The 25,075-nt window shown below is 38.7% G+C and overlaps 1 protein-coding gene across 2 annotated transcripts; it reads right to left on the bottom strand.

Annotated features, from left to right (window-relative positions):
* Positions 1-934: 934 nt before the first annotated feature.
* On the bottom strand, positions 935-23,930 carry blnk (B cell linker). Of its 2 annotated transcripts, XM_073482217.1 has the most exons (24): positions 23,808-23,930; positions 23,535-23,597; positions 15,997-16,043; positions 12,265-12,330; positions 11,610-11,656; positions 9,625-9,653; positions 9,422-9,539; positions 9,011-9,114; positions 8,755-8,827; positions 8,311-8,394; positions 6,797-6,822; positions 6,676-6,707; positions 6,494-6,553; positions 6,362-6,389; positions 6,202-6,253; positions 5,460-5,520; positions 5,337-5,364; positions 5,151-5,181; positions 4,378-4,453; positions 4,204-4,232; positions 3,978-4,033; positions 3,777-3,860; positions 3,533-3,688; positions 935-1,455 (listed from the first exon to the last, which is right to left on the bottom strand). In XM_073482217.1, exons 1-24 carry the CDS (start codon positions 23,874-23,876, stop codon positions 1,339-1,341), a joined length of 1,536 nt encoding a protein of 511 aa, XP_073338318.1. In that variant the 5' UTR covers positions 23,877-23,930; the 3' UTR covers positions 935-1,338. The 2 variants fall into 2 exon arrangements, with proteins under 2 accessions (XP_073338318.1, XP_073338319.1); XM_073482218.1 differs by lacking the exons at positions 15,997-16,043; positions 23,535-23,597; positions 23,808-23,930 and adding an exon at positions 13,193-13,260.
* Between the last annotated feature and the right edge of the window lie 1,145 nt (positions 23,931-25,075).

The following is a 25,075-nucleotide window of genomic DNA, read 5'->3' on the forward strand; positions in this document are numbered from 1 at the left end:
CCCATAAGTTACTCAGATAAACCAAAACTGTGTGTTTAAACATAAAAAAAAGAGACAATAAGCTGTTTTATTCATCATTTATTTATGACTCTTAGGTTTAGCCTTTATATGCTTTTCTTTATGCTTTTTACTGGCCCTTTTGAAGAATCGGTGTATTTGTAAAATTTTTGTATAAACTCCAAATTATGTTCAAATATAGTATTATCTGTAAGAGGTATATTTTCATGCATTCATCCAGCGGGAGCAGAAGTCCCTAAAGACACGATTAATTTAAAAAAAAAAAAGTAAACCTGTGTTTTGTGACGTAAGTGAGATTCTAGCAAGATAATTTCTTTGTAAACATGGATTCAAGAGGCCTGGATGATTTGATCACGTTTTTTCCCCAGCGAGTTTCCTCTCTTTTGACTTGAAACGATAATCTTATCTTTTAATTGCACTATGAAAGGAGGATTTATATTTCCCCGTTACCTCACCTTATCAGGCCTAAGCCTTTGACAATCTCAACCAGTGTCCTACTGTGGCTAAACATTTCCTTATGCAGCCGTGATCCCTCCGTATTCTCAGCAAGGGAACAGTGGCTCCTCTGTGTGTATGTGTGTGTGTTTGTGTTAGTCAAGGACCATTGGACAGATGCACCTGTCCTGCATACTGATATTGTGCATGTATACCTGTTTCTGGAGTGCACACTTCAGTGTCAGTAACTCACTGTGTATATATCCTTTTTTTTTCAATTTAGACAAGAGATTTATAATTGTATATAGATAGAGGTACTGTAAAATATTACCTGAGAATTTTCACCAAGTGCCTAGGAATTTTTGTTATGCAACAAATGTGCATGAGTATGATAGCATTACTTGTTGACCACAAAATAAATGAACCAGTCTGTCAGTTCCTGGTGGCATTGTGTGGTGACTGAAGATGTGAGCTGAGTGATGCAACACAAGAAAAGAGTTTATTAAAACATAATATACAACCTTGTATTTCTGGCTCCTGTAGATTTTGCTGTCATAAACATGTATTTGTCTACCTGCTTCATTTAGCTGCACAACAATGTCTCATCCCTTGCATTTATATTAAAACACCGTTTACTGACTGAGCATTAAAAAAAACATCTTAATAAAACAAGTTAAAAAGTCCTCTGAGTCGGTGCTACTTCAGCCCTGCATGGCCAGCAATGCAGGCAAACGCAGCACACGGTCCCGTTGACAGGACCTCAAGTTAACAATGACGGAGAAAAGCATGAGTGGTGAGTTCTGTAAACAGTAGTTTGACACTACACATAGCACTATGGAATGTATAAGTCCAGTCTCTTGGCTGTTTGCCATCAGCGAGGGTCATCTAGGGCTTCACGGGGTAGCACAGCTTGGTGGCGTCCTTGGTGTTATTCTGGCTGTCGATCAGCACCAGCGGATGCCTCTGGTGGTTCTCGATGATGTGGGAGACGCTGCTGAAATACTGAAAAAAAACAAGGATTGACGAAATTAGAATGGATTTTAAAATATAGAAAACTCTAAATTAGTTGGTTAAGGAGATCAAAATTGACGTTTTTCTAATGTTGCTCAAAACATTTAAAATGATCTTGAAAGCTGGTTTGCAGGATGGAATCCTGTGATGTATTGTGGAAATGGTTGAGGTTATTATTGATGATTAAGCGTAATAATTACGAAGCACTCTCCCTTCTATTTCAGCCAACCTCTACTACTAATTAAACTGGAAAACAGCTTGTTGTGTATTTAGTTGAAATACTGAATAATTTCTCCCTCAGTTTTCAGTATTCCTACACTTGGTACAAAAGCTTTTTCATTGCAAACAAAATAGGTGAAAAACAAAATATTCTCATGAACAAAATCATTTGGAGTTAAAGTGTCACATTACAAACTCCAGCAGCTTGTAGGAAATGTATGTAAATCCATTTAGCTGCTTTAGTTTTAGAGTCCTGGTATTGTGTATGCTGGCTCACCGGCTGAGCCTAAAATCACAACCCATTTACTACACAGCTCACTATCCAAGCATTTCAGGTGCACAATGCCTGGTGTACACAAAAACCATGCCTGACTGTGACAGGCTAGTTTTGATAACACAACTGTACAAACATGAACTCTCAGTGGTGCAGCCTCCTTTACTGAGGATTGATGAAGTAACAGACAGCATTATACATTTTATTTCAGGGCACTTTCATAATTGGAAACATATCAAACTATTCTTTTCAGTAGCCTAATACTAATACTACAAATACATCCTACCCCCTCTCCATAGTGCTGCCATTGTTGTCTGACGTCAGGCAACTGCTTCATCATGAAGTTTACAAGCAGGAGCTCCCAGTTTGAGTCACATTCCAGTCTACTTTTTCTAGTCGGAGGTTGGGAAATTCTGAGTTGTCTGGAACGCAGCACGACAATGCCACAATGTAACGCATCGCCTTCTAGAGATGATAAAATGACCACTGTGTGTACTGCTGATAATGATCATGCAAAGTGACAATGATTCATAAGTGTCCGGCCACAGTCACACTGTCTTACTGTCTTACCGGGAAATGTAAATAGAACTGAGCCATTGTTAATGTATTTTGTCAGCTTTGAAGAAAAGTCTATTAGTCAGTCAGTATTTCTCAGCACTGACACATTGTGACGATTTAAGATGATTAAACAGGCCTGTGTCACTCTGCCTGAAGGAGATCAGAATGTAAAATGTACACAAACAATATGTTTTAATGTCCTATGGTCTACTTTAGCTGTTATTTGAGAGGCTTTTGACCCGACACAATTAAACTCTAAACTTTTTAAACATTATTTGGCAAACTAATGCATATTGCTTTAGTCTAACAATCATAGTATTCGAGTCCGTTAGACCATATTCTCACTGCAGTCATTTTCCTCTAAAGTCAGGTTTAGGGTGGGAAGCTAAAATGTTATATTACTGCTATGTACCCAGTTGCAAGTCATATAAAGGTAGGAAATCTGACACATTAATAACGTTTCCCTGCTTCCCAACTGATCATCAACTGAAAAGACAATGAATAGTGAAATTTCAGAAGGACATTGGGCCATATTTTAAGGTAAAACACCTCATTAGTTAATGTTAGCCTTCACCCACTTCCTTGCTAAAATTACCATTGTTGTGTTACATTGTTAACGTTAGCCGGAAGCTTACGGGTTATCAAATATGTTGTTTCTACGTTGAAATATGGCCCAGTGTCCCTCTGGATTTTCACTATCCATTGTCTTTTCAGTTGGGGATTAATCAGGAAGCAGTGAAATGATAACAATCTGTCAAATTGCCTACATTTATACAACTTCAGACCTGGAACACAACTGTAGGTGTGACATATGTGTGAATGGTCTATAATTAAGTATAACATTACTTAACCCAGGACAAGAAGCTAGATCAGCATGCCTGCCCAGAGGGACATAAACATGTCTCTTTCTATAGAAAAACATTGATTAACCCCCTGAAATCCCATTCTATCATCAACCATGGGCCACACAGACAGTCAAACAGTTAAATGGAAAAAAAGTGGAGTCATGTACTGTACCTCCTCCCCTTTCTTCTCTCTGCCCAGAGCGTACTGCTGAGTCGTCGGTATGTAGCGGACTGGGATGTTATACACTCTGCCCTTGTAAAACACCACTAATGTATAGGGCTGCTGTGCGTCCTGACCGGAGCTCTTCCTCACCATAAACGCCCCGTCCTGAAACAGAGAGCACTCACAGTCAAACCTGGCAGTGGGTTATGGGATATAATCCATATGCTGCTCTTTTGGATGACTGTGCTCTCACTTTATTTAAGCGAAACAGGACATCGTCAGCAGTCTTGCGGTCACATGAGCTGCCATACCAGGATTTCTTATAGACATCTGCGTCCTGGAATAAAGTAAATAGAGAAAGGAAGAATTTTAAAGCATAACTCTGGATTTACTGTATGAGTATAGTTGGTTAAGTTATGTGTATATCTTTAAAACATATTGTAAAAGCAAGCACCTTATCTTGGTCTGTTGACTCATTTTCAGCAGAAACACTTCCTCTGTCAGCTGTTTCTGGGAAAACACACACAGACGTCACGCTAACTGTGTTTTGTTTGATCATAAAGAAATATCACAGTTCGTTTTTTGACCTCTTTCACTTATTTTTAAAGTACAGAACTCATATGTGTGTGTGAATATGGGTGTTGACCTGCAGTGGGAAAACAAGCGGGAGCTGTACTCACTGAGGGAGGTAAACTGTGGAAGAGGAATTCTGCAACAGAGACCACAAACAGAGCCGAGCAGGGTAAATACACACCACAGAGCTGTGATTAAAGGCAATTTTCCTCAGTTGAAACGCTTTAAAAATGTCTGTGATGCATAGCTTAAGACGTATGTTTGTACGTTGCATTTCTTACCTTGGTCGTTTCATGTCCAGTGTAAAAGTTTTCAGCTGAGGCTTCGGCTCAGTTTGGCTCGGAGGCAGCGTTTGGCCTGTGGAAATCCAGACAGAATGTAATTCTGCTGCGTTTGGTGTTTAGTAAGAAGTAGAAGAACAGATCCACAAATTAAATATGTACATAGGTTTTCAGTGCTTTCATGGCTTATACTGTACATCTTTAACCTGCTATATTCCTTTTTAACTGGAATAGAAACAGAAAATATGAAATGTACTTCAATTTAAATGTACTATAAGGAACTTTTAAATGTTTATGCAACAATTTAATACTGATGCCTGTTTATGAGCTGCATAAACAAACAACACCATCAGCAGGAAGATTGGCTATTTTAAAATTAAAAATATTTATTGTGCTGAGGATGAATTGAGGAGTCTCAAGCCAACTGCTCTATAGTCTGGTGGTACGACACTAATACAGAATTTACTCCTACGCCGTCTTCAGTCGACAGAGGCCCCCAGAATCAACGCAAAATAAAAGTTCCTTGTATTTGCTTTTATGATCTTCATTACTGTACATCGGTAAACACTCCTATGTATGTGTAGCATATGTATGTATGTAATTAGGTCATCATTGGACACTAAAAGTCGCTAAAGATTTTCAGTTGGGCCACATCCTTGCCTCCACATGGGGAATTCATTCACAAAAAAACTCAGTGAATAAATTAAATGTTTAATAAAAGCTCTATCTAGAGTGAATAATAATGTGCACATGTAATATCTGAATTCACTTACTGTCAAATACCCTGGGTTTTAACTCTGGCCTCTGCAAAAAGAGTCACATTTAAAGATTTAAAGCCTCATAAACAAAAGTACATGCTGTAATGTTGACACACATCAGATGATCACATAAAAACACAGGAAAGAAATGATCATTGAAACCGATTCAGAGCATTTGATTTTTCGATTAGAAACTCCTACCGGCTTTACAGGTGGTTTTGGTGACCTCCTGAGAGACAGAAAACATCAAACCATCAGTTATTTCCTTCTTAAAGCTTAAACATGTGACAGTATTCTGTATATAATTAGCAGAGCGAAACTTACTCTCTGGGCAAAGGTTTGGGTAGGAGTGGAGGAGGACTCTCTGCAGATTTATTACTGGGTCCTGGAGAAGCACACAATGCCATGATCTACTGGTTATTATCAGTGTTGTATGTAGTACCCAAAACTTATACTCGAGTAAAAGTAAAGATATTGTGTTAAACTATTACTTTGGTAAAAGTAAAAGTCACCCATACAAATAGTTTTTGAGTAAAAGTCTTAAAGTATCTCATATTTAATGTACTTAAGTTTTGAGGTACAAGTAAAAGTAAATTATGCATATATTTACATGTATATACTGTATATTATAGGGCGAACAATTATCGGATCCCATATTCTGCACTTTTCTGATGATCAGAATCAGTGGTTTTCATCCGATTGTCGAATAAATACATTTGTTTAAAGATGTTTTACTGTGGCTCTGATGCAGAAATCTGCAAAGTAACTAGAATCTATAGTAATCAAATACATGTAGTGGAGTAAAACGTACAGTATTTGCCTCCAAAATGAAGTGGAGTGGAAATATCAACTAACAGGAGATGGAAATACTCAAATAAAGTACATGTACCTCAAAATTGTACCCAAGTAGAGTACTTGAGTAAATATTACATCCATCACTTGTCACATTTACTGTTGGGACATATATTTTTCCTCCTTCCACTGGCCATCCTCTAGATGGCGTATCATGCTCGAATGTTTCATAGTAGCAGTCTGTCTTAATAAAAATGAAGGTGAAAACACTCACTGTCGTCTGGATCACACACTTCATATTCATCTTCACCTGTCGGCTCCTGAACCTGGAAAATCACAATATAAGCAAATCAGTGTTCCTCTAACTGTGCAGCATTAAATTTCCTGCAAAAAACCTCTTCTAAATGAAATCTTGCACATTTGTCATCACTTACAGTGTGAGGAGATCTCCTCATATTCAGTCTGAGGAAAGAAAGGAACTCATTATTAGTGTAGTGACAGGAATGCAATGTAGAAACTGCACTTAAGTGGCAAATAATGGCTACATGAAATGTTGTCGGTCCTACCTGGGGCTGGGTTTCGGTGGTAATGAATGTGCCTGTTTTGTTGGAGGTATTGGAGGTAGTCTGCAAATTAGATGCAAGGACATGGTTAGTCTCAGACTGAAGTCTAAGTTGGGATTATTATCTAAAACATTTCGTGTTTATGTCTGTACAATTTAAATGAGACAAGTCTGTGTCAGACTGACCTGTTTACTGGAAGAGATAATGACTTCTCCTGCTAAGAGGCCATAAAAAAGAAACAAGCATAAATTCCACATATAAATGTACCTTACAATACTTGTAAACACTGTTATATAAGCAGCCTACCTCTTTGTCTGGAACTTCATAAAGGTCTGAAAAATAACCAAAGTCAAAATTAGGCACAGGGTAGAACCACAAAAGCCTTGTTCTGTGGCTGGATCGCATTATTTTCATTAGTTTAAACATGTCTGCAGCTGACAGCAGCTCCTGCCCTCTGGCATTTTTTTTTTTTTGGACTAACTGCTTTTGACTGTTTCCCATTGTAGTGTATTTACAAAGACTTCCCACGCATCGCTCTATAAGCTTTTTATTCAATACTACAGAGTAATATAATGGAGGCCTCCTTTTTTTTTTCCATGTTCACCCATTCCATCAGAGTGGCTTCAGAGTTGGTTGGGTCACCACTTTGTTCCAGACTGAAATATCTGGATAACTTCTGTTAACCGTACATTAAAATTATGTACAGACATTAATGATCCTAAATCCTGAACGTTTTCACCTTAACAGTGTGTTAAAATCTCTAGATCTACCTGACATTCAGTCTTCCACTCAATAACTTTTAACTCAGCATCTCCACAAGGTTGACGTCTGTGGTTTTGGTGGTAAATATGAAATATATGAAATGTGAAATTTGGTACATGCATTCATGTCCTTCTCATGTTGACTTTAAATTTGGTAGTTACTTAACTTTTTTTCTGGCGCCATAATCAGGTCAGAATTTTAATTTGTCTGTTACTTTGGTTTATGATCAAATACCTGCAAAACTCATGACACTTCCATCAGCCATGGTGCTAATTATGTCATGTTAGCATGCTAAAACACTAGAATAAGACGGTGTACAAGGTAAAATTATACCTGCTAAAAGTCAGCATACTAGCATTGTCATTGTGAGCATGTTAGCGTGCTAACATGACCATTTAGCTCAAAGCACTACATTGCCTTAGTACAGCCTCACAGAGCTATCAGAGCTTTAGACTGTTGTTTTTGTCAGAAAAAAACACTTAAGCAAGTGACAATACATTTTTGTTTTTCACATCAAAAAATCAAATCAAATTCATGTTATCTTTCACCACGGTGCAGTGGAAACAACAAGTTAGCACCTGAGTAAAGGTCATGTGTGTCAGATTTAGCAGAGAGGTTGCAGATTAAAACCAACTGAATATCCCCTGAATCCGTGAAAGTCCCTCTCTAGAACCAGTGTTTTGTTTGTCCGTTCTGTGCTACTTTAGAAACACAGCATTGCGACATGGCGGACTCTATGGAAGAGGATCTGCTCGCTCTGTAGACATAAAAGGCTCATTTTAAGGTAACAGAAACAAAACGATTTGACACAACAGGGAACTGAAAACATAATTGTGAATATGAAGTTCCATTTCTGCCAAAAGATCTCCCTAATAACCCTGGACCTTTAAATATAGTCATACAAGACACTGGTTTTATCATGAACAGTAACAGATAGTGTGTTTAACACTGGGTGTGACTGCAAGAGAGCTGTGATTATACAGGTTATTAGTTGCAATGATTGTAGATGTAAGCTCTCGTGAACTTGTAACGAGATGCAGCAGGGTTATTGTACCTACCAGGACTGGGTGGACGCTCAGGTGAAGGTGTAGGCAACATGGGAAAGTCCCTCCCTATTTTGGTCCCACCATGCACTATAGGATCTGAGGAGAGGTATAGAAAGTATTGTTATTTACATCAAGGAGGTTATGTTTTCAGTTCGGTTTGTTTGGCTGTTTGTCATCAGGACTGTGGAGAAACTGACGGCACGATTTTCATGACACTTTGGCAAATTTGGAGCGGGTCCGACTCACAGGGCGGATACACAACTTTTTTTATTCTGATAGTTTTGGAAATATATCAAGACATATAAAGTGTAGGGGAAGAGTAGATTAATGGCCTCGGCAGAGTCTGCGCTCTCCGAGTGCCCCTCTAGCTGTTATTATATTTCCATAGTAGCAGTCCTTTCAGCAGCAGTACCCATATTACTGTATTTCTCTTCTCTAATTGGATGTGTATCTTACTGGGGGGAGGATGCTCTGAGGGCTCTATGTAGTTGTCATCATCGTTACTGCCATCTGGATTGATGTAGTCTTCCTACAAAAACAACAACAGACAACATATTGTGAAATAGTGACCGTGTCAGCTGTCCAACACTCATTGGTACACACAGGAAATGGTGAAATTTCGACAGACACGGTAATATTTGTGGAAGTCTCAGCACCACACAGGCCTGCAATACAGCATTTATATGAGCTTGGGGAATCAAAGTCGCTTTACCTCATCGCTCGACATCTTGGTGGGTTCAGGGGGCAGCTGTTTGGAGGCTTTGACGGGGCGGAGGGGCTTCCTGGGTGGCCGTTGGGGCCGGTTACGGCAGTTGTCTGGAAAGGAGAAGCAGAAGCAGAAAGAGGACATCAGAATTTGCATGAAGTTTGGGGCCATCTGCGTGTTGTGGCCATGGCTCAACAGTGGTGAAGACGCTGAATGAACCAACTTCAGCAGGAAGAGAGATGAGTGCAAAGGAGAAGCTGTTATGGAAACTGTGTGAAAAGAAATCAAAGCTCATGTGATTTTTGAATTTCATCATCAGCAGAACTAAAGAAGTTGGCATAAGAATCAAAACTCAGTCACTGAATGAGTACAAAGTGCAGATATAAATAGTTCTTCATGTCAAATGACTGTACCAACCGAGATATTCCCCCTTCGGGAAGGAAGCAGAGGGAGTTGTGGTGAAGACTCTGTGGGAGGGAGGAGGCTCGTAGCTGTCATCGTGCTCCTCACGAGGATCCTCGTACATGTCATTATCCTGGGAACAACATACTTTTAACGTTTCGAACACATATCGACAGTTTAAAGTGTAAAAACACAAGTCACAATTTTTACCAACTTACATAATCAGGCTCAGACAGTTGGTCGTCATCTGTAAACACAGAAATCGAAAAGGGATTTCATTACAGAGAGAAAAATTAGTCTATTAAAAGCTAAGATTTGAACTGTGGATTTCATTAAACTCTTATGCCTAAAAAATATGAAATGCCAGCATTAAATTAATCTGGGCAGGTGTCAGAGTACGTTATCTAAATTTAGAACAGCGTCTGTGTTGAGGAACCAGTGAAGCGTGTCTCCTCACCTCTTCAACTAATGAATAATCTCTCAACAAGTGATTTAATCGCTGTTTTCATGATGCAGTTTGAACAGCAGCTTCACATGATTGAGCACAGGGTGTTTCTCAAGATAGCACCTAGAAACAGGTGAAATGAAACCTGTTACCCCCAGTGGCTAATTAGGTACTTTTGCTGATACGTCTGTACCTTGTGCACTGTATCCACCTGTTCATTCTAAACGATCAGATAATCTTCACGACTACAGTTAAATACTGTACACTGAAGTTCTTACACACAAATACAAACTTCTCTGTGATCTTGTTTTCAAATACATTAACGGGGCAAATGTATTTATATATTTTTCCTCTAACCTGTAGTGGGTTTCATCCATCTAGATTATTTTGGTGTTTTGAGATACCGTCCACCTTCTCTCCAATATAATTGAAATAGGTAGCACTCAGCTTGTGGTGCTCAAAGAGCAAAATTAAAAAAAGAAAAAGTTTCTACATGAAACAGCTAACAACAAGGTCTGTGGTTTTTACTTAACTGTGTAACTGGGTCATGATTTCTGGAAAGAGACACTGCAGTTGAGTTTTTCAAATGTATTTTTTTTGAGCACCAGGAGCTGAGTGCTATCTATTGCATTATATTCCAAAGAAGGCAGACATCTCCGAAACTGGGCGACTCACAACAGAACTATCAAGATAAAGAGATAAATAGCTCTACATGTAAGCGCAAAAATATGCCGTTTTGATTATGGGGTACATTGTCCTTCTAAAGTCAATACTCACGTGCCCATACTTTACAACATGTACACTGAAAGAGTTACAGGTCAGTATAATTCCTCCTGTGCAGAGTGAATATTAAAAGATGTACTTCTTACAGTAACATGTGACAATGTAAGTGATAATAATCCACAGTCCTCACTCTGTGCATTTTTCTCTCTGTGAGTTACACTCTTTTTAGTACCACAGTTTATTTTTGTGGTTTTGTTGGTGAGATAGTAACAGATAGTTTTGCAATTTTTGTACTAAACACTGTCTTTGTAGAAGGTATCTTCTTCATTTGGCTGATTCAGATTCACATAATAAAGCCTGTTAATAACTTTCACTGGAATTGTGTCACGGGTGTTTTCACAGCCTGTATGATTAAATTCACCAATATTTTTTTTAGTGTACATACGGACAGTTGAGCAGACTCATAGGACGGACTTAAATTAAGATATTCTGTGCAGCAAAAACAAGTAGACCTGTCACAATAACTACTTTTGTTGGACAATATATTGTCCCAGAAATAATTGCGATAAAGAATATTGTTGTCATTTTAAGACCTATTAATGCTACTGAATGATAACAGCATAAAGTATAAAGGATAACAGCATATTGCAAGTATGCCTTTTCAAAGACCTATGAACTTTCTTTTATATTTAAGAATATCCACACATTGGAATTGAAATGTGAAGCAAATATTAAAATGTGCTTAATAAATAAAACCACACAACCAAATCAACAAAAGTTGCATATAAACACAATGGCCGATATTGAGGTCAGCATAAATAATCAAAGTCATGCATCAATAAGTTGATAAGATATGTATGATAATATAAGATATGTTCGATAAATACATCTATCATCCATATCGATCAGATATACACGTTATCAAGTCCAAAGTCAACACTATGTTCTTTTTCATGTAATACATTTATATCACGTGGTGATCACCTGTCAGTGAGATCTACAGACTCACACTTCAATGACAATGACTGTTCTTACCTTTGTAATCTCTCGCAGGCACCTTTGGAAGTGGTTTGCCTTTTAGTCTGCCATGTGGGGAGATATTGGGATCAGCAGCAGGCAATGAATGACTTTACAATATGTGGTTATAGTTTATTTATATATACATATATAGTGGTTTGACAACGGGAACACATCCCCTTTCTATGAATACGAGCTATAAATGAGATTTAAATTCAATAAAGAGTGGAATTGTTTGACTAATGACACTTTGTCTCGACACATTTTTCGACACCTGCGCTGTAAATCTGTGAAAGGGCTCCATTTACATGAGCGCATTTAGCAGACTGCTGCGCATATTTAGCAGTCAGGATGAGAATAAATGGCTTCTGTAACACATGTGTCATTGTCTGTCCTCGTGCGCCTTCAGAGGAGACATTTCAGGAAAGGAAAGTGAGAGAAGAGCCATCTGTTTGAGCTATTTTTGCTTTGTGGGTTTCTCTCTGTTATTCCAACGGTTGTGAAAGAGGAATTGACCGTCCTTGCTGATACATTTATACACCACACAGAGAATTTTTAGATCTCCAGACTCCTCAGAGACTTGTCGACTACTTAACGTTACACATTCATATAGAATGTTTCCACTGTGTGTTTTCACGCGTTACATAAGCGTGTAGTAATTCGAGAGACTGACCTTCGAAGTTTGTTCAGTAAGCCGCCGTCGTTTTTCTTGATGTCTTGAACAATCTTCTGAAGCTGCCTGGAAAACACAGGAGTTGACTTTATCATTCAGAACGTGAATTTTGCAGTGAGCTGAACAAAAGTTACCAAGTTCATGTCGTATTCACTTTAATCAGTGACTCCTCCATTTTTCTCTTGAACTCTCTTCTCTTTCACTGTTCTGACATTGTTTACATCTAAGTTCTCCTTTATTTAAAGGTCCACTATGTAGTTTTGGGGAAGGCATTTTAATCAGAAAAGAAAAAAGGATAACACAATACATATGGTTTTACTTTTTTTTATATTTGCAGGACCCTTCTAAGCAGCCACCTTTCTAACTTCATGCAGCATTCTGGGGACCGTATTTCCCTCTGAGGACAGCTTGTTTACTTTCTATTTCTATTTTTACTTTTGTATTATTGCCATATATTGTAAATGTTACCTTTTTGAGCTTGAATGCATTTTTGCAACTACGCAGTGCACCATTAATGGTAAAAGCATATATTTTCATATGAAAAATAAATGCTTAAAATGACTCAAAAGAAATGATTACTTGAGGAGAAAACATAATCCGTTGAAAAACGTTTAGCAGCAGCAGTATCCACACTGCGATGGACCACAACTTGCATTTTGTTTGACAACCTCATGTTGTGGAATGACTAATAAATGAACTCTGTACTTTGTACAATGCCTTCACTGCAAAAATGTAAGAAATTGTGGAATCAATATTAGCAACAAGTGATATTGTCCATTTCAAGTAAAAGTTCAAAGTTGCTGTTTTTGACATGTGCACAACAAACACTGAAGCTGCTAATGAAACACTCGTTCTCAGGCTTCTTGAGGAAGAAGCAAAGACGAAGAAGAAGAAACAAAATATGCTAAAAAAAACCTGAAGTTCTTACCGGATTTTTGCTGTAGCAGGAGCAGCCAGTTTACCTAACGTATCCATATTTAATTTATCCATATTTTTTAATCGGAGAGTTTTTAAATCTTCGGGCCTCATGCATTAACGTCTGTGCTGCCAGATTGTTTGCAGAAATGTAAATGAACACTGCGTTTGGCTACAAGTCATGTCTTTGTCACGGAGGGGAGGGGATCCATTCTAGCCAGCCCTTGAGACAAATCACTTCTCCTTTCCACTCCCCGTCTCAATCGCATACTCAGAAACAGATTTCAGTCGACACATTTTCTTGTTACCTCATGTTACTCTTGAGTGTCTTTGATTTCACCTCCAACCGAATGCTGTCATTTTAACTGCTGCTGACAATACATCACCTGAATGAGGTCACTGAAGGAGGACTTTAAGTTAGTGGGGTATATAACAGTTTATACTCAGGTCAACCATACAGCTGTCACTCTATTAACTCCTTTGAAACATCTCTTAACGTTCCACCATTGTTTAAAAAGCTTCCTCACAAAAGATAGTTTTAGAGAGTTTTAGCTGTGAAACACGTCTATGTGTGAGGTCATCCATGGTGTGTCATGGAAAGTACCGTGTGGTAATCCTCACTGTTTTCTGCAGATGGGAGGGTGAAGAGAAGTAAGTATGCAGCCTTTTCCTGTGAGACTGGCAGGATGATCCACGACAGTGTGTCTGTGGTCACCAAGGGGATTTTTTTGAAAAAAATGATGTCTGCTCTAACTTGATCACAAGTCAACCAGAGTGGAGGAGATGGAACCTTCAAGAATTAAAAGAATTAAAGAGGCAGTTTGGGATTTTTAAGGAAGCAGCTGTGTATGATTCATAATGAGAAACAATCCTTTAGTCAGCCGTTGGTCTGGAGCTGAAATTAATGTGAAAACAGTTATATGTATGTGGGGTTTTTTTAAACTTTGTCATCTAAATAAATGATTTTCCATTTAATTTTCTATATGAAGCTCTGCTGTATATCCTTGCTGTTACAAACTGTATGGCGAATGACTGGCAAAAGGTTTGGTTTATTCCTGGCTATGTGAGCTAGAAGAAAATGTTAGAAAGTGACTGTGATTAATATTTTAAGTATTTTTAATTAATCTGACCTACATTGAGTTTGAACTGTCTAAGAGGAGCAGTGGATACTCATACTCTGCTACAGCAATAATAATCCACGTCTTGTATGGAAGCTCAGGAATGACAACACCACAGTGAAATCATTGAACTAAATTGATATAAAATTTTCAGTTGAATGTTGCTATTAGTTCCGAAAATTAAAATGTACATGAAAATGAAAAGTACTCTGTTTTTTTTCTTTTACAAACACACACAACATTTGTGTAATGATGTATGTGTAATGTAATGACATTGAATGTGAAATGAAATGGAAATTGATTTTTTCATTTTGACATTGGCAGAGAAGAGGTTATGCTAACTTTAAAGCTTAAAAGTAAACACAGAATTTTGCCACGAAAGTTTATTTATTAGTCAAACACAAAATATTTGTTTTCATTTAGTTTAAAAATAGAAATAGAAAAACATTTTTATGTAGACAAATCCTTTAAAATAAATAATACATCTACAGAGCTTGTAGAAAGGTGCAGAATAAAAGTCTCTCTTTTCCTTCAAAACATTGTTATGATTGTGAATTAATAATTTTATAATTCATGTCGGGGCCAAAATGATTGTTTTGTTGATCTCAGTGTAAGAATTCTGACAGTTGGTTCCAGCTTCTAACAAGGTTTGCCAATCCAGCGTGGTTGGTGTCATGTGGTAACCATGTTTCTTCCGAATTAACAGTCTTGGTAGTTGCCAGTTTGTGGAAAACAACGTGGCTGATTTCTACAGTATGCTGTACTGCTCTAACTGCACTAGCTAGCATTGGCAACGTTACCTACAACAAACTGGCAACCACTTGAGGGGGCAGATGATTAGAGCAACAGTGGTGTTGAGGCGTGAATGCAGTGGGGGAGGGGGAGATGGAAACCCCCATTTAGTGGCTGGATGTTATAAATAACACCTTTAAATTGCCAATATAGTTTTAGTTTGACTGACTGATTACACTTGTTTATTTTGAGATATACACACCCGCATAAACACCCGCTTACACGTGGGAATACATGAACAGGAACATATTCCTCACAAACAAATGTGCAGGTGCAGTCAGGCAGACACACACATATCACTCATCCTTGTTTCCGTCACTTGTGGGGACATTACATAGACATCAATTTCCTCTAACCTTACCATAACCCTAACCACTACTTTCCAAACCCCAACCCTAACCTTAACCCAAGTCCTCTTCTTAAAACTTAATGTGATATTTAATAGGGTTCAGCATTTTGGTCCCCACAAAGCCATCAGACCCTGATTGGGCTACCGGGTTTGGGACCCCAAAAATGTAGAATAACAAGACAACACACATACACACACCTGCAACTACACAAACATATTAAACACATTGTGATTCTATTTCTGAAGCAATGTCTTATTTTCGAGTACGTACATAGATTTTTATATATTATAGGCTACTCATACATAAAGCGCCTCCAGTATCTTGTCACTTGGAAATGATATGATTGCTTGACAATAAGTACTATCCCAGTGGATTTAAAGAGCATTCTGTATTTTGAGAATAACCTCAGTGTTGCTGAAATGTTTTACTACTAATAACAGCAATTATAAAAGACATATGAGAAGCAAAAAAATGTGAGGAAGGAGGTAAGGTGAGAAGAAATGAAGGTTAGATTGAAGTACGGGACGACAGCAGTATTTCAGTGAAGTGTTACTCACGGTTGGTGGACGAGACTAAACTTGCTCATTTCGCTGTCAGACAGGCTCTGTGAAAGCATCAGAGAAATCAACCGTAAAATTAGAGGATACAGAGCTCACAAATAGCTGTGATTCCTGATAGCAAGTATGATACTGATGTCAAACACATGCATTTTGGACAGTTGTTGTTTGAGGGTCGCAGTCTTGCATCCCCTCTTATCCAACAGGAGATGGCAGCATCTCACTGAGGGCGATCCCAACAACACAGCGTGTTTCTCTTATGTAACCCTCGTGTTATTTCTAAACTAAACCACAGAGGAAGATACAATTACTTTATTAGTACAGAGAGCATGAGAGCTGCAGGGTCAGAGTTACAAACATTACATAATGCATATATTAACACCTAAAAGCACTTCCCTCATGTTGGTCAGATACTGCAGCTGCATGGAGAAGTTGTTGGAAGGGCTCAAGAGTACTACTCAATAATGGGAGATAAAAATCAAATAGTTGTAACTTATATAACGCAGCAATTTAACCAGAGTGATTAACAAACACGCTGGTAGTTCATGAGTCACCATCATGACGGACACAGAACTGACGACAGAATCTCTAAAAAATAAAGCAAAGTTAAGAATATGTGGTTCTTTGCCTGGTTGTTTTGTGAATCAATACAAGTGATGCTCCGTGAACCATCGTCATTGTCACTGTAACCACGCAGCACCGCCGTCTCACACAATTTCATAAATTTCTTAAAAAATGTATTTAACTCCAATGTTTTTGTTGCATTTAATGTCGGCTTCGCAGGAAGGCAATTGTGATTCGTAAATGAAAGGAAATGATTACCATAAAATATGCAACAAATCCCGCTAAATTATGTATTTCCCTCTTCATTCATAATTCATCGCTCCAGGTCGTTACTTGCTCTGTCGCTTTCCTGTTTTTTATTTATCATTGTGTAATGAAGATCCATGACAAGGAATATTTGTGAAAGTTTGGAATTTGTGTGTTTAAGTCTGCAGGATGTCAAATGAACAAATGGGGATAGGCTTGTTGACAAAAGGGTTAATGTATGAGGTATGAGTCTAATATGGCTTGTTAATTCAGACATGAATAATGTATAGTTTGCTCTTTATCTGCAGAGTATCCTGGGAAACAAGTGTAATGATGTACTATTATGTTGCATACCGTTGATTATATGGTAGTTTTTCTGTTAATGGTTTATATGAGATGCTCCACTGGGACGGGCTTGATAATGCAGCTCACATTACATTAGTGTGTGAATAAGGGAACCTTGGTGCAACAAAAGGATATATTACCTCTAGGAAGAAGCCCGTAGTACAGTGAACGCAGAGCTTCTGATTTAATCCTTTGTAAATCAGAGAGTGAGATCACTTAATATGAAAGGCTTTACCTCCTTCAAAGAACTGAACCTTGGCCTCACAGATACACACTTGATCATCCCACTGGCTTACAGGAGAAAAAAAAAAGGTATAGTATAAAATCAGACTTAGCCTTTTGACACAGAATAAAATATCAAATAGTCCGCCCCAGTGGATACTCCCAGGCACTGCTCCCGCATTGAATTATTTATAGGAGTGTCTGTGCTTGTTCAAATGAGACACAACAGCTCTACAAGCTACAGCCTCTCCATTGTACTACAGAGCAGGACCCCTCACTCAAAACAGCACTCGATCGAATCTTCACGTCTTACATGTTTTCAGAACATTCATACAGTTTAATCAGCACGTGTGAGTGATAAAAACTGTCTTCTAAATTGGTCCTGATATAAATCTATTTTCTTTTCCCTTTAAAGGTGCAATATATGAGAATTTGAGTTGAAAACATTTAAAAATGAACTGACATTATCATCAGAATGTGAAGAAACAACAGTGCTGGCGTCTATGTACTGTGTTGCAGAAATGTCTACTGAAGTTAGCATGCTAACCAGCTAGCCACTTTGTACCTCATGAGGTGATATTCTGATAGCGAGCAACACCAACACTCCTCTGAAGCTCCCAGTCTGGACAGAGTCAGCTAATATGATCGCTAGCCACCAAGCTAGCAGAGCTAACTAGCTACAGTTAGCAGCTGTTTGGAGTATGAATACAACAGGTGGCCAGTTCTTACATACTGCACCTTTAAAGCCACTATTATGTAGAACATCAGAACTTCGGACGGAGGCACCATCTGGTTGAAGCATTAGCAAGATCGACAGGCAAGCTAGCAGCTCTGTGAGGCCTAAACTAGGCACGGCTATGCTTTGACCTACATGTTAACATGCTCTATCAATGCTTACATGCTGTTGTTTAGCAGGTGTAATGCTAACCACATTCACCATCTTAGTTCAGTGTGTCAACATTTCTGACAGTTAAGGTTTCTTGACACAGTTTTGCAGATATTTTAAAACCAAGGTATTGTCAGAAAAACCCAATAGTGGCTCCACATGAGGTTAGTGTGGATGTTAAGATAGCATCTGTTATTATCAGAAGTGGAGAGCTAACATTGGCATCTCAGTTTCACCCACAAACAAGCGCATGGATGAGCACTTTTTGTTTCTGTTCACTTGTGGCCGTCTGATGGGACATTTGTGGACGCTTTTCTTTTAAATTAGTTCAGTTTCAAAATAGAGGAACAGCTTTGCAGCTACATGCCCACGAATGTACGCTTGGTTTTTTTCCAAGCGGCTGTGCAAGGGTCTGATGACTGTCATCAGGTGAGAGACTTTCCACATGGTCACGCATCTACACCGTGATGTTCCAGAATCACAAGTGTAAGTTCATTGTGGTTTAAGATACTAGTAGTTTGCTTTGTATCCTTTATTACCCATTGCAAGGGGACTGTGTCAAAATTTAAATGTAATTTTGTGAAGCTGCAGCTGGAGTACATTCGCACCTAATCTCTGCTGAATGTTATATTTGCTCTTTGTCTTTTTAACTATAGCCTATACAAATTTTTTTGCAGGCCAATCACTACATTTGTGATACCAACAACAAACTAATCACGTGACATACTGTATATTGCTTTCCTTTACTTTGAGGGGCCTTTGTTTGCAGTGTCGATGTCATCATACACACGAGTTGAAAGCGACTTCCTCTCACACGGGCGGCGTCACAAAGATAGCAGCTGACAGTTCTTTTGATCTACTACATATCTCTTTTAACCTGTCTACCTGTGTGAGCGAACACGGCATCAAAAAGATGGAGATTACCTTTATCTACACTGTGCCGACTGACTGTCATTCCCATCCACACTGTAGTATGCAGCCACCCACCACTCAGACCGAATTGGATTGTTATTTCACGGCTCATTCTTACCAGCGTGATGAAGAGATGTTGTAGGTGTAATGTGAAGGAGCTGCATTCCAGGCACAGCCCTGCGTTGCCTTGTGAGAGCATTTTAGAAACGCGTTGTCTGCTTACTTGTGCGGATTTCCTTGAAGATTTTATGACCTTTGCTCCACATGCTGCATAAACATCGTATGAATATGCAAAGTAAGCCAAAGGCAGTGCTCAGCCGTAGCACAGTTGCTGGATGACATTCAGAGCCCACAGTGCAGACCCTCTCTGGCCAAAGACACATGCTGAGTAACTGATGAGTCAAATAGAAGTTATCATCAGCAATTATTTCTCATTTCCTGCTTGATTTCCAAGAGACTGGTGATATTGAAGACATACCCGTGACCTACATTAGTTTAAGAAAACGTGTGATCGTGCACGTTTAATGAAATCTCAGGAGTTTGTTGTATTGGTGCAGAGACAGATTATAAATTCAAAGATCCTCTAAAGACTTTGGAAGCATTGTGTTAAAAGAAGCATTCTTCTTTTGAGTTGTCAAATTTTGTGTCTGATATAATCTTTCAAGATCACAAAATGTCTGCTTCTTCACTGAAAAGTCCAGTTGTGTAAGTTGCTGACTGAAACATGATTGGCCTCCAAACTAGTTGTGATGAAACCAAATCATGCTCGTGCATACATGACTTAAGGACTTTAACTAGCAGATATCAACATGAAACTTCCCCGGTTGGTTACTTACATTAAGACAGTTATTCTTTTGTATTAACAGTTTTGTGAAATTCTATGTTTATGTAATTAAATTCAACTAATTTGCGTACAATTCCTCAACAGAAATATTCCGAATAAGCTGTAGATAGGAATAAAACTGGAGAGTTTGGTGTATGTAGGGGCTACTGAAGTGGAGTGTATAAGAAAACTCATTTTGAGAAAAAGAAATACATTCTTAGGCAGAAAATGGTGAATTGTGTAAGAATCTTATCGAACAAACTTTCCAAGTTGTTTACTCAAATCAAGACAAGCGTTTTTGTATTACAAGGATTTTGGATATTTCATGTTTAAATAAGCAAATGAGGCTATCTAATTAAATATGCACATCAAATTACACAAATATTCAGAACAGAAAACTGAACCAAAATAAACCCAGAAGTGTGTATTCTGGACGTTTGCCCTCCGCCTGTCTGAAAGAGGACACGCTATGGAAGCAAAATAGCCCCAGTAGTGACCAGTAGTGTCTGTTTCCACCTGTAGTGTCTCCCCTTAAAGTGACAAACTTTCCCTTTTCAGATAATGTAAAATAGTGTCTAATGTAACCATTTTTTTTAAGAGGAGGGGCTCTTGAAGTTCTTGAAGTAAAAAAAAACAAACCCAAAAAACCATACAGATATGTAAATATTTACTCTAATTTATAACACAACTGTGTCATGAACCTACACAGCCTACACCGAAGCATCAAAGCTTACAGTTGCTGTTGTAAAATCCTCTTGCAGCAGGAAGCGACATTTCACTGCCAGAGGCTGAAGAAGCTTGTTTGTCAGAATAATAGAGGAACTGGATGATTACACAATGAGCAGCAACACTCATAAGTGAAGAGTGCCACCTACTGAAACTCACTTCATCAAATCCAAGACACATTATTTTTCAAACTGACAAATGCCTCTACAGTAATGACTTTTTAGACCTTAAGACGTCGAACAAAAATCTATGATGATGCAGATCACAGATTAAATATTAACACTGCTCTGTCTAACACATAAAGTATGTGGTAAGGACAAAATATGAGGACACGCAAGGACAAAGAGACAAATCACTCTTTACAAACACAGAAGCTCTCTCATTACATTTAACAGGTCAGGTACTCCATCAACTAACTCACAAGTTCTCAAACTTGCCACCCTTCAGAAGCCAAAAAAAGATGACCTCGTTTAATCATCATAATTTGACCCCATAGGTCCAATAAAATTTGGAGAGTCTGGAAGAACCACAAGATTTAATCATTTTATCTCTATTCAAGTTAGCCCGGTGCTGAACCGTGAGTAAGCCGGCTCGGCTGGCAGAAGTCTCTAGTTTGCACGCTCCATGGACCCCACAACATGGAAGATTTCGGGTAATTTTATAGCTGGGAAGTCGAGCTTTTTGGGCTTTACGCGCCACTGAGCAGCTTTTATTGGAATGATCGGGGCTCCGCCTCCAAAGCTGTATCCAGGTTTTATTTAACATCCTTGGGTTCATTATTAGACTGTTAGCATGCTAATATATCTTACTTTGCCATAAACAGTTGGGAAGTTTTTCAGGTCTTTGGTTGAAACCAAAATATTTGGCAAATTGAAGTTTTGGCCTGATGGGAGCGCCATAGAACAAGTTAAGGGATTACTGTTGTCATGGGAAGTCTTCATCAGGGAACCATGAAAAAACTTTTGAGCTGATCAATGTAGTAGAAACTGAAATATGTCACTTAAGAACTAAAAATGACAACATGTTGGTGGCGCTAAATGAAAAGTCAGGGGTAGGTGATCACATAGCAGGCCTTCACCGTCTGGGGACCATGAATATCTGTACACAATTTCAATCCAATCAATGCTGAGATATTAACATTCCAGGAGTCAAGCTGTTAAAATTAATTAATGAATGAATTAATTAGGTTGTAGGCCAATGCATGGGATCAGCAGAAATCAATAAAATGTATCCTCTTGTGACCATGAAAATCAGCTTCAAAATACATCCAATAGCTGTTGATATATTTCACTCTGAAACATATTTGTCAACTTCATGGTGCCACCAGAGGAAGGAGTCAGGAGATCACAAAAATCAGTAGGCTTCACCTCCTGGGGACCACGAATGTCTGTACAAAATTTCACGTCGGTCCATTTACTACATAGATATTTCAGTCTGGACCAATTTGGTGGACCTGGAGCCTGATATCTCCGTAGAGCCACAAATCAAACACAGCAAACAAGAGCACACACACCTTAACTAATAGTGTGTGACTGTGCATGTTTGTCAGACTCTGCGGCCTTGAAGCTGCTTAAATTGAAGGCGTGTGAAGTCAGCGGTGAAATATTCTTGTTCAATACTACATGGGTTTATGACCTTAATGGAGTCCATGTGTGCTGGCTGGGATCTGTAGCTACGGGATCTATCAGTCAATACACATACGGCATGTATATGTATTTTTCATATCTGCACTGCTAACTTCAAAGCCTTTGCTCTGAAACATTCATCAAGTGGGTGATAAAATTCCACAGTGAGTGTATTTTAGGGGAGATAAGGCTGTGAGATATAGGGGAAATATTTCCACGATGCCACCTAAAGTGGAATCAGTTCACGGTCAGTGAATAATGAATAGAAGAGTGGACCTGTTAGCATGGCAACAAGTGTTTATAAGTGGCCACTAGGAAGACACGCTCCTACAGGCGTGCCACAGGAGGTATTACTGAGGTATTATTAGTATCCTCAAAATAATATTAGGAAGTTATAAACCCACGCTCCGGTTATTTTAATGCACTAAATCCTCTTTAAACACCCCCACCCTGTGCAAAACTGAAGCAGATTTAATGATACTTCCTTAAATAAGTAGGGATCACAGCTTTATTATCCACAAGTCTCATTTCACAGTTCTTACTCTCTCCCAAACTGGCACGCAGGCAGTTTTCACCTGCACTCATTGTGTCAGTGTGCCTCTCACACACATCGAAAAGGCCCTCACGCAAACAATGTGGATGATGGAGGCAAAGCAAGTGAGAGTGTTAGAAGCAGAAGTTGCAGCTGATTTACCAACCACCATATTAGGAGAGCCTGTGATTACACACCGAACGTGCGGGAAGTAATACATGCAAGTGAGTGTGCACTTGTCATGTTTCATATCCTGTAAAATCTCCTCAGTTTTTTAACTCTTGACGTTTGCTGTCACTGTGAAGTTCAACTTAGAGGTTGAGCATTCAGCTTTATGTTGACAAGAAAAAAACATCATGCGATCTAATTTGGATTTAAAAGAGGCGTGCAAATGTTAGAAACGTTTGGCATCATAAACTGGGCTTACAGTTTCACAAATAGCTCAAGGAGATGTAATTATTTTGCTGTTTTTAATACCACGATCATCATAATAACAATTGCTGGGGGGCGTCTGTCTATATGATGTAATTAGAATAACAACCACAACCCAGATATGATCCTGAATGTATTAGTAAACGATGTAACCGTGGGAAGGACGGAACGAGTATTTTCTGTAAAATTCAGGTTAAATGAAGGAAAAAAAGGAGGTTAACTCACCAAAAGTCTCTGTCCGTTAATTCTCAGTCTGTTTACGGTGGCAGCACATTCTTGCATTTGGTTCTGAGGGCAGTAAACACATATTGATTTAGTTTCTTGAATGAGCTATTAACTGAATTTAACTCCACAGTACTGTACAGTACAGTACTTTTAACACCAGACTACACATAATCCACATACCACTATTAGCTAGTGAACTACTGAAGTTTAAACAATGAGAAAATAGGTCAACATGCCGGCTTTACTGGTATCGCCTTTTTTTCTTGTACTCACCTTGCACATAAAGAAGGCTACTTGAGCCTCGTCCCACCCCTCGCACTCCTCTCTGGACGGCAGGTTCATTTTTTTCTCAACAGGGAACCTCTGAGCACAAGTGTGCTCCTGGAAGTACAGTAATAGACTGACCCGTCACGCACCGCGGCTCCAACACCAGCCTCAGCAGGGAGAAGTACACACAGGGAGGTCACCTCATTAAAACCAACATCCTTCATCCATAAGCAATGTGGCAATTCACGAACTTTTCACACACAAAAAAATCGAAACTCGTCCCCGAGGTTGCATTACAGCATCCACAAAAGGGAAGCAGGAACTTCCTCAATGTCCTTCTATATAAACCTGTTAAGAAACAAAAGTGTCATAATAGACAGTAACCGGATTCTCACCTCCCGGCTCGGGTGCACTTCATTTACAGTTACAGGCAGAGTTTGTGATTTATTGAGCGTTTAGATTCATTCCAAGGTGTAATCTTATTTAAGGTGCAAGACTCTCCAACAGTATGAGAAAAGATTGCTGAAGTGATAATAATAGCTGCACTACCTGTAATGAAAGTCATGTAGAGAGACTGTGTGCATTCAACTTTTGGAAGTTTTCATTAAGACGAGAAATAGGGTGTTTTTCTTGTTGACTGGCACCTCTGATAGAAGAAATATGACCGTGATCAGGCATGTCAGGAGAGATGGAGATCTAAAGACATAATAAAATACTTTAATAAATAATAATACATTAAATAGATTTTTTTATGGAGCTACAGAGCACTACTGCCTAATTTTGAGAATATAAGTATTATTTTAGGACATACCATTCAAAATACCTTCCAATAAATCAGACTAGAAGTCTCAGGCTTAAAAAAAAAGCACAGACAAATATCTAACTAAAATAGACATAAAAGGAATAGTTCAACATTTTGGAAATATGTGCCTTCTTGCCAGGACTGTAAGCTACTGCAGGCAGCTAGGTAGCTTAGCTTAGCTTAGCACGCAGACTGGACATTTTTTCTAGCACGTATGAGAACAACAAATGCTTTTTGTAATGTTTAGCTTCACTGAGCTTGTCACTATATAGTCTGCTATTCAATACTATGCAATCTCCATCATGTGTCTCAATTTTTTTGGCTGTAGGCTGTCCACATATTGTCCTTTTAAGTTGATTTAGTGAACCTGCTAGCAACAAGTTGCCTGTTCACACACCCAATAGACATGCAGCAGTTAGCGTTTCCTTTCTGAACAATTCTACTGACCTGCAAAATTTGAGTCTGATAGTCT

This window comes from Pagrus major, chromosome 15 (assembly GCF_040436345.1).
Source record: "Pagrus major chromosome 15, Pma_NU_1.0".
Classification (NCBI taxonomy): domain Eukaryota; kingdom Metazoa; phylum Chordata; class Actinopteri; order Spariformes; family Sparidae; genus Pagrus; species Pagrus major.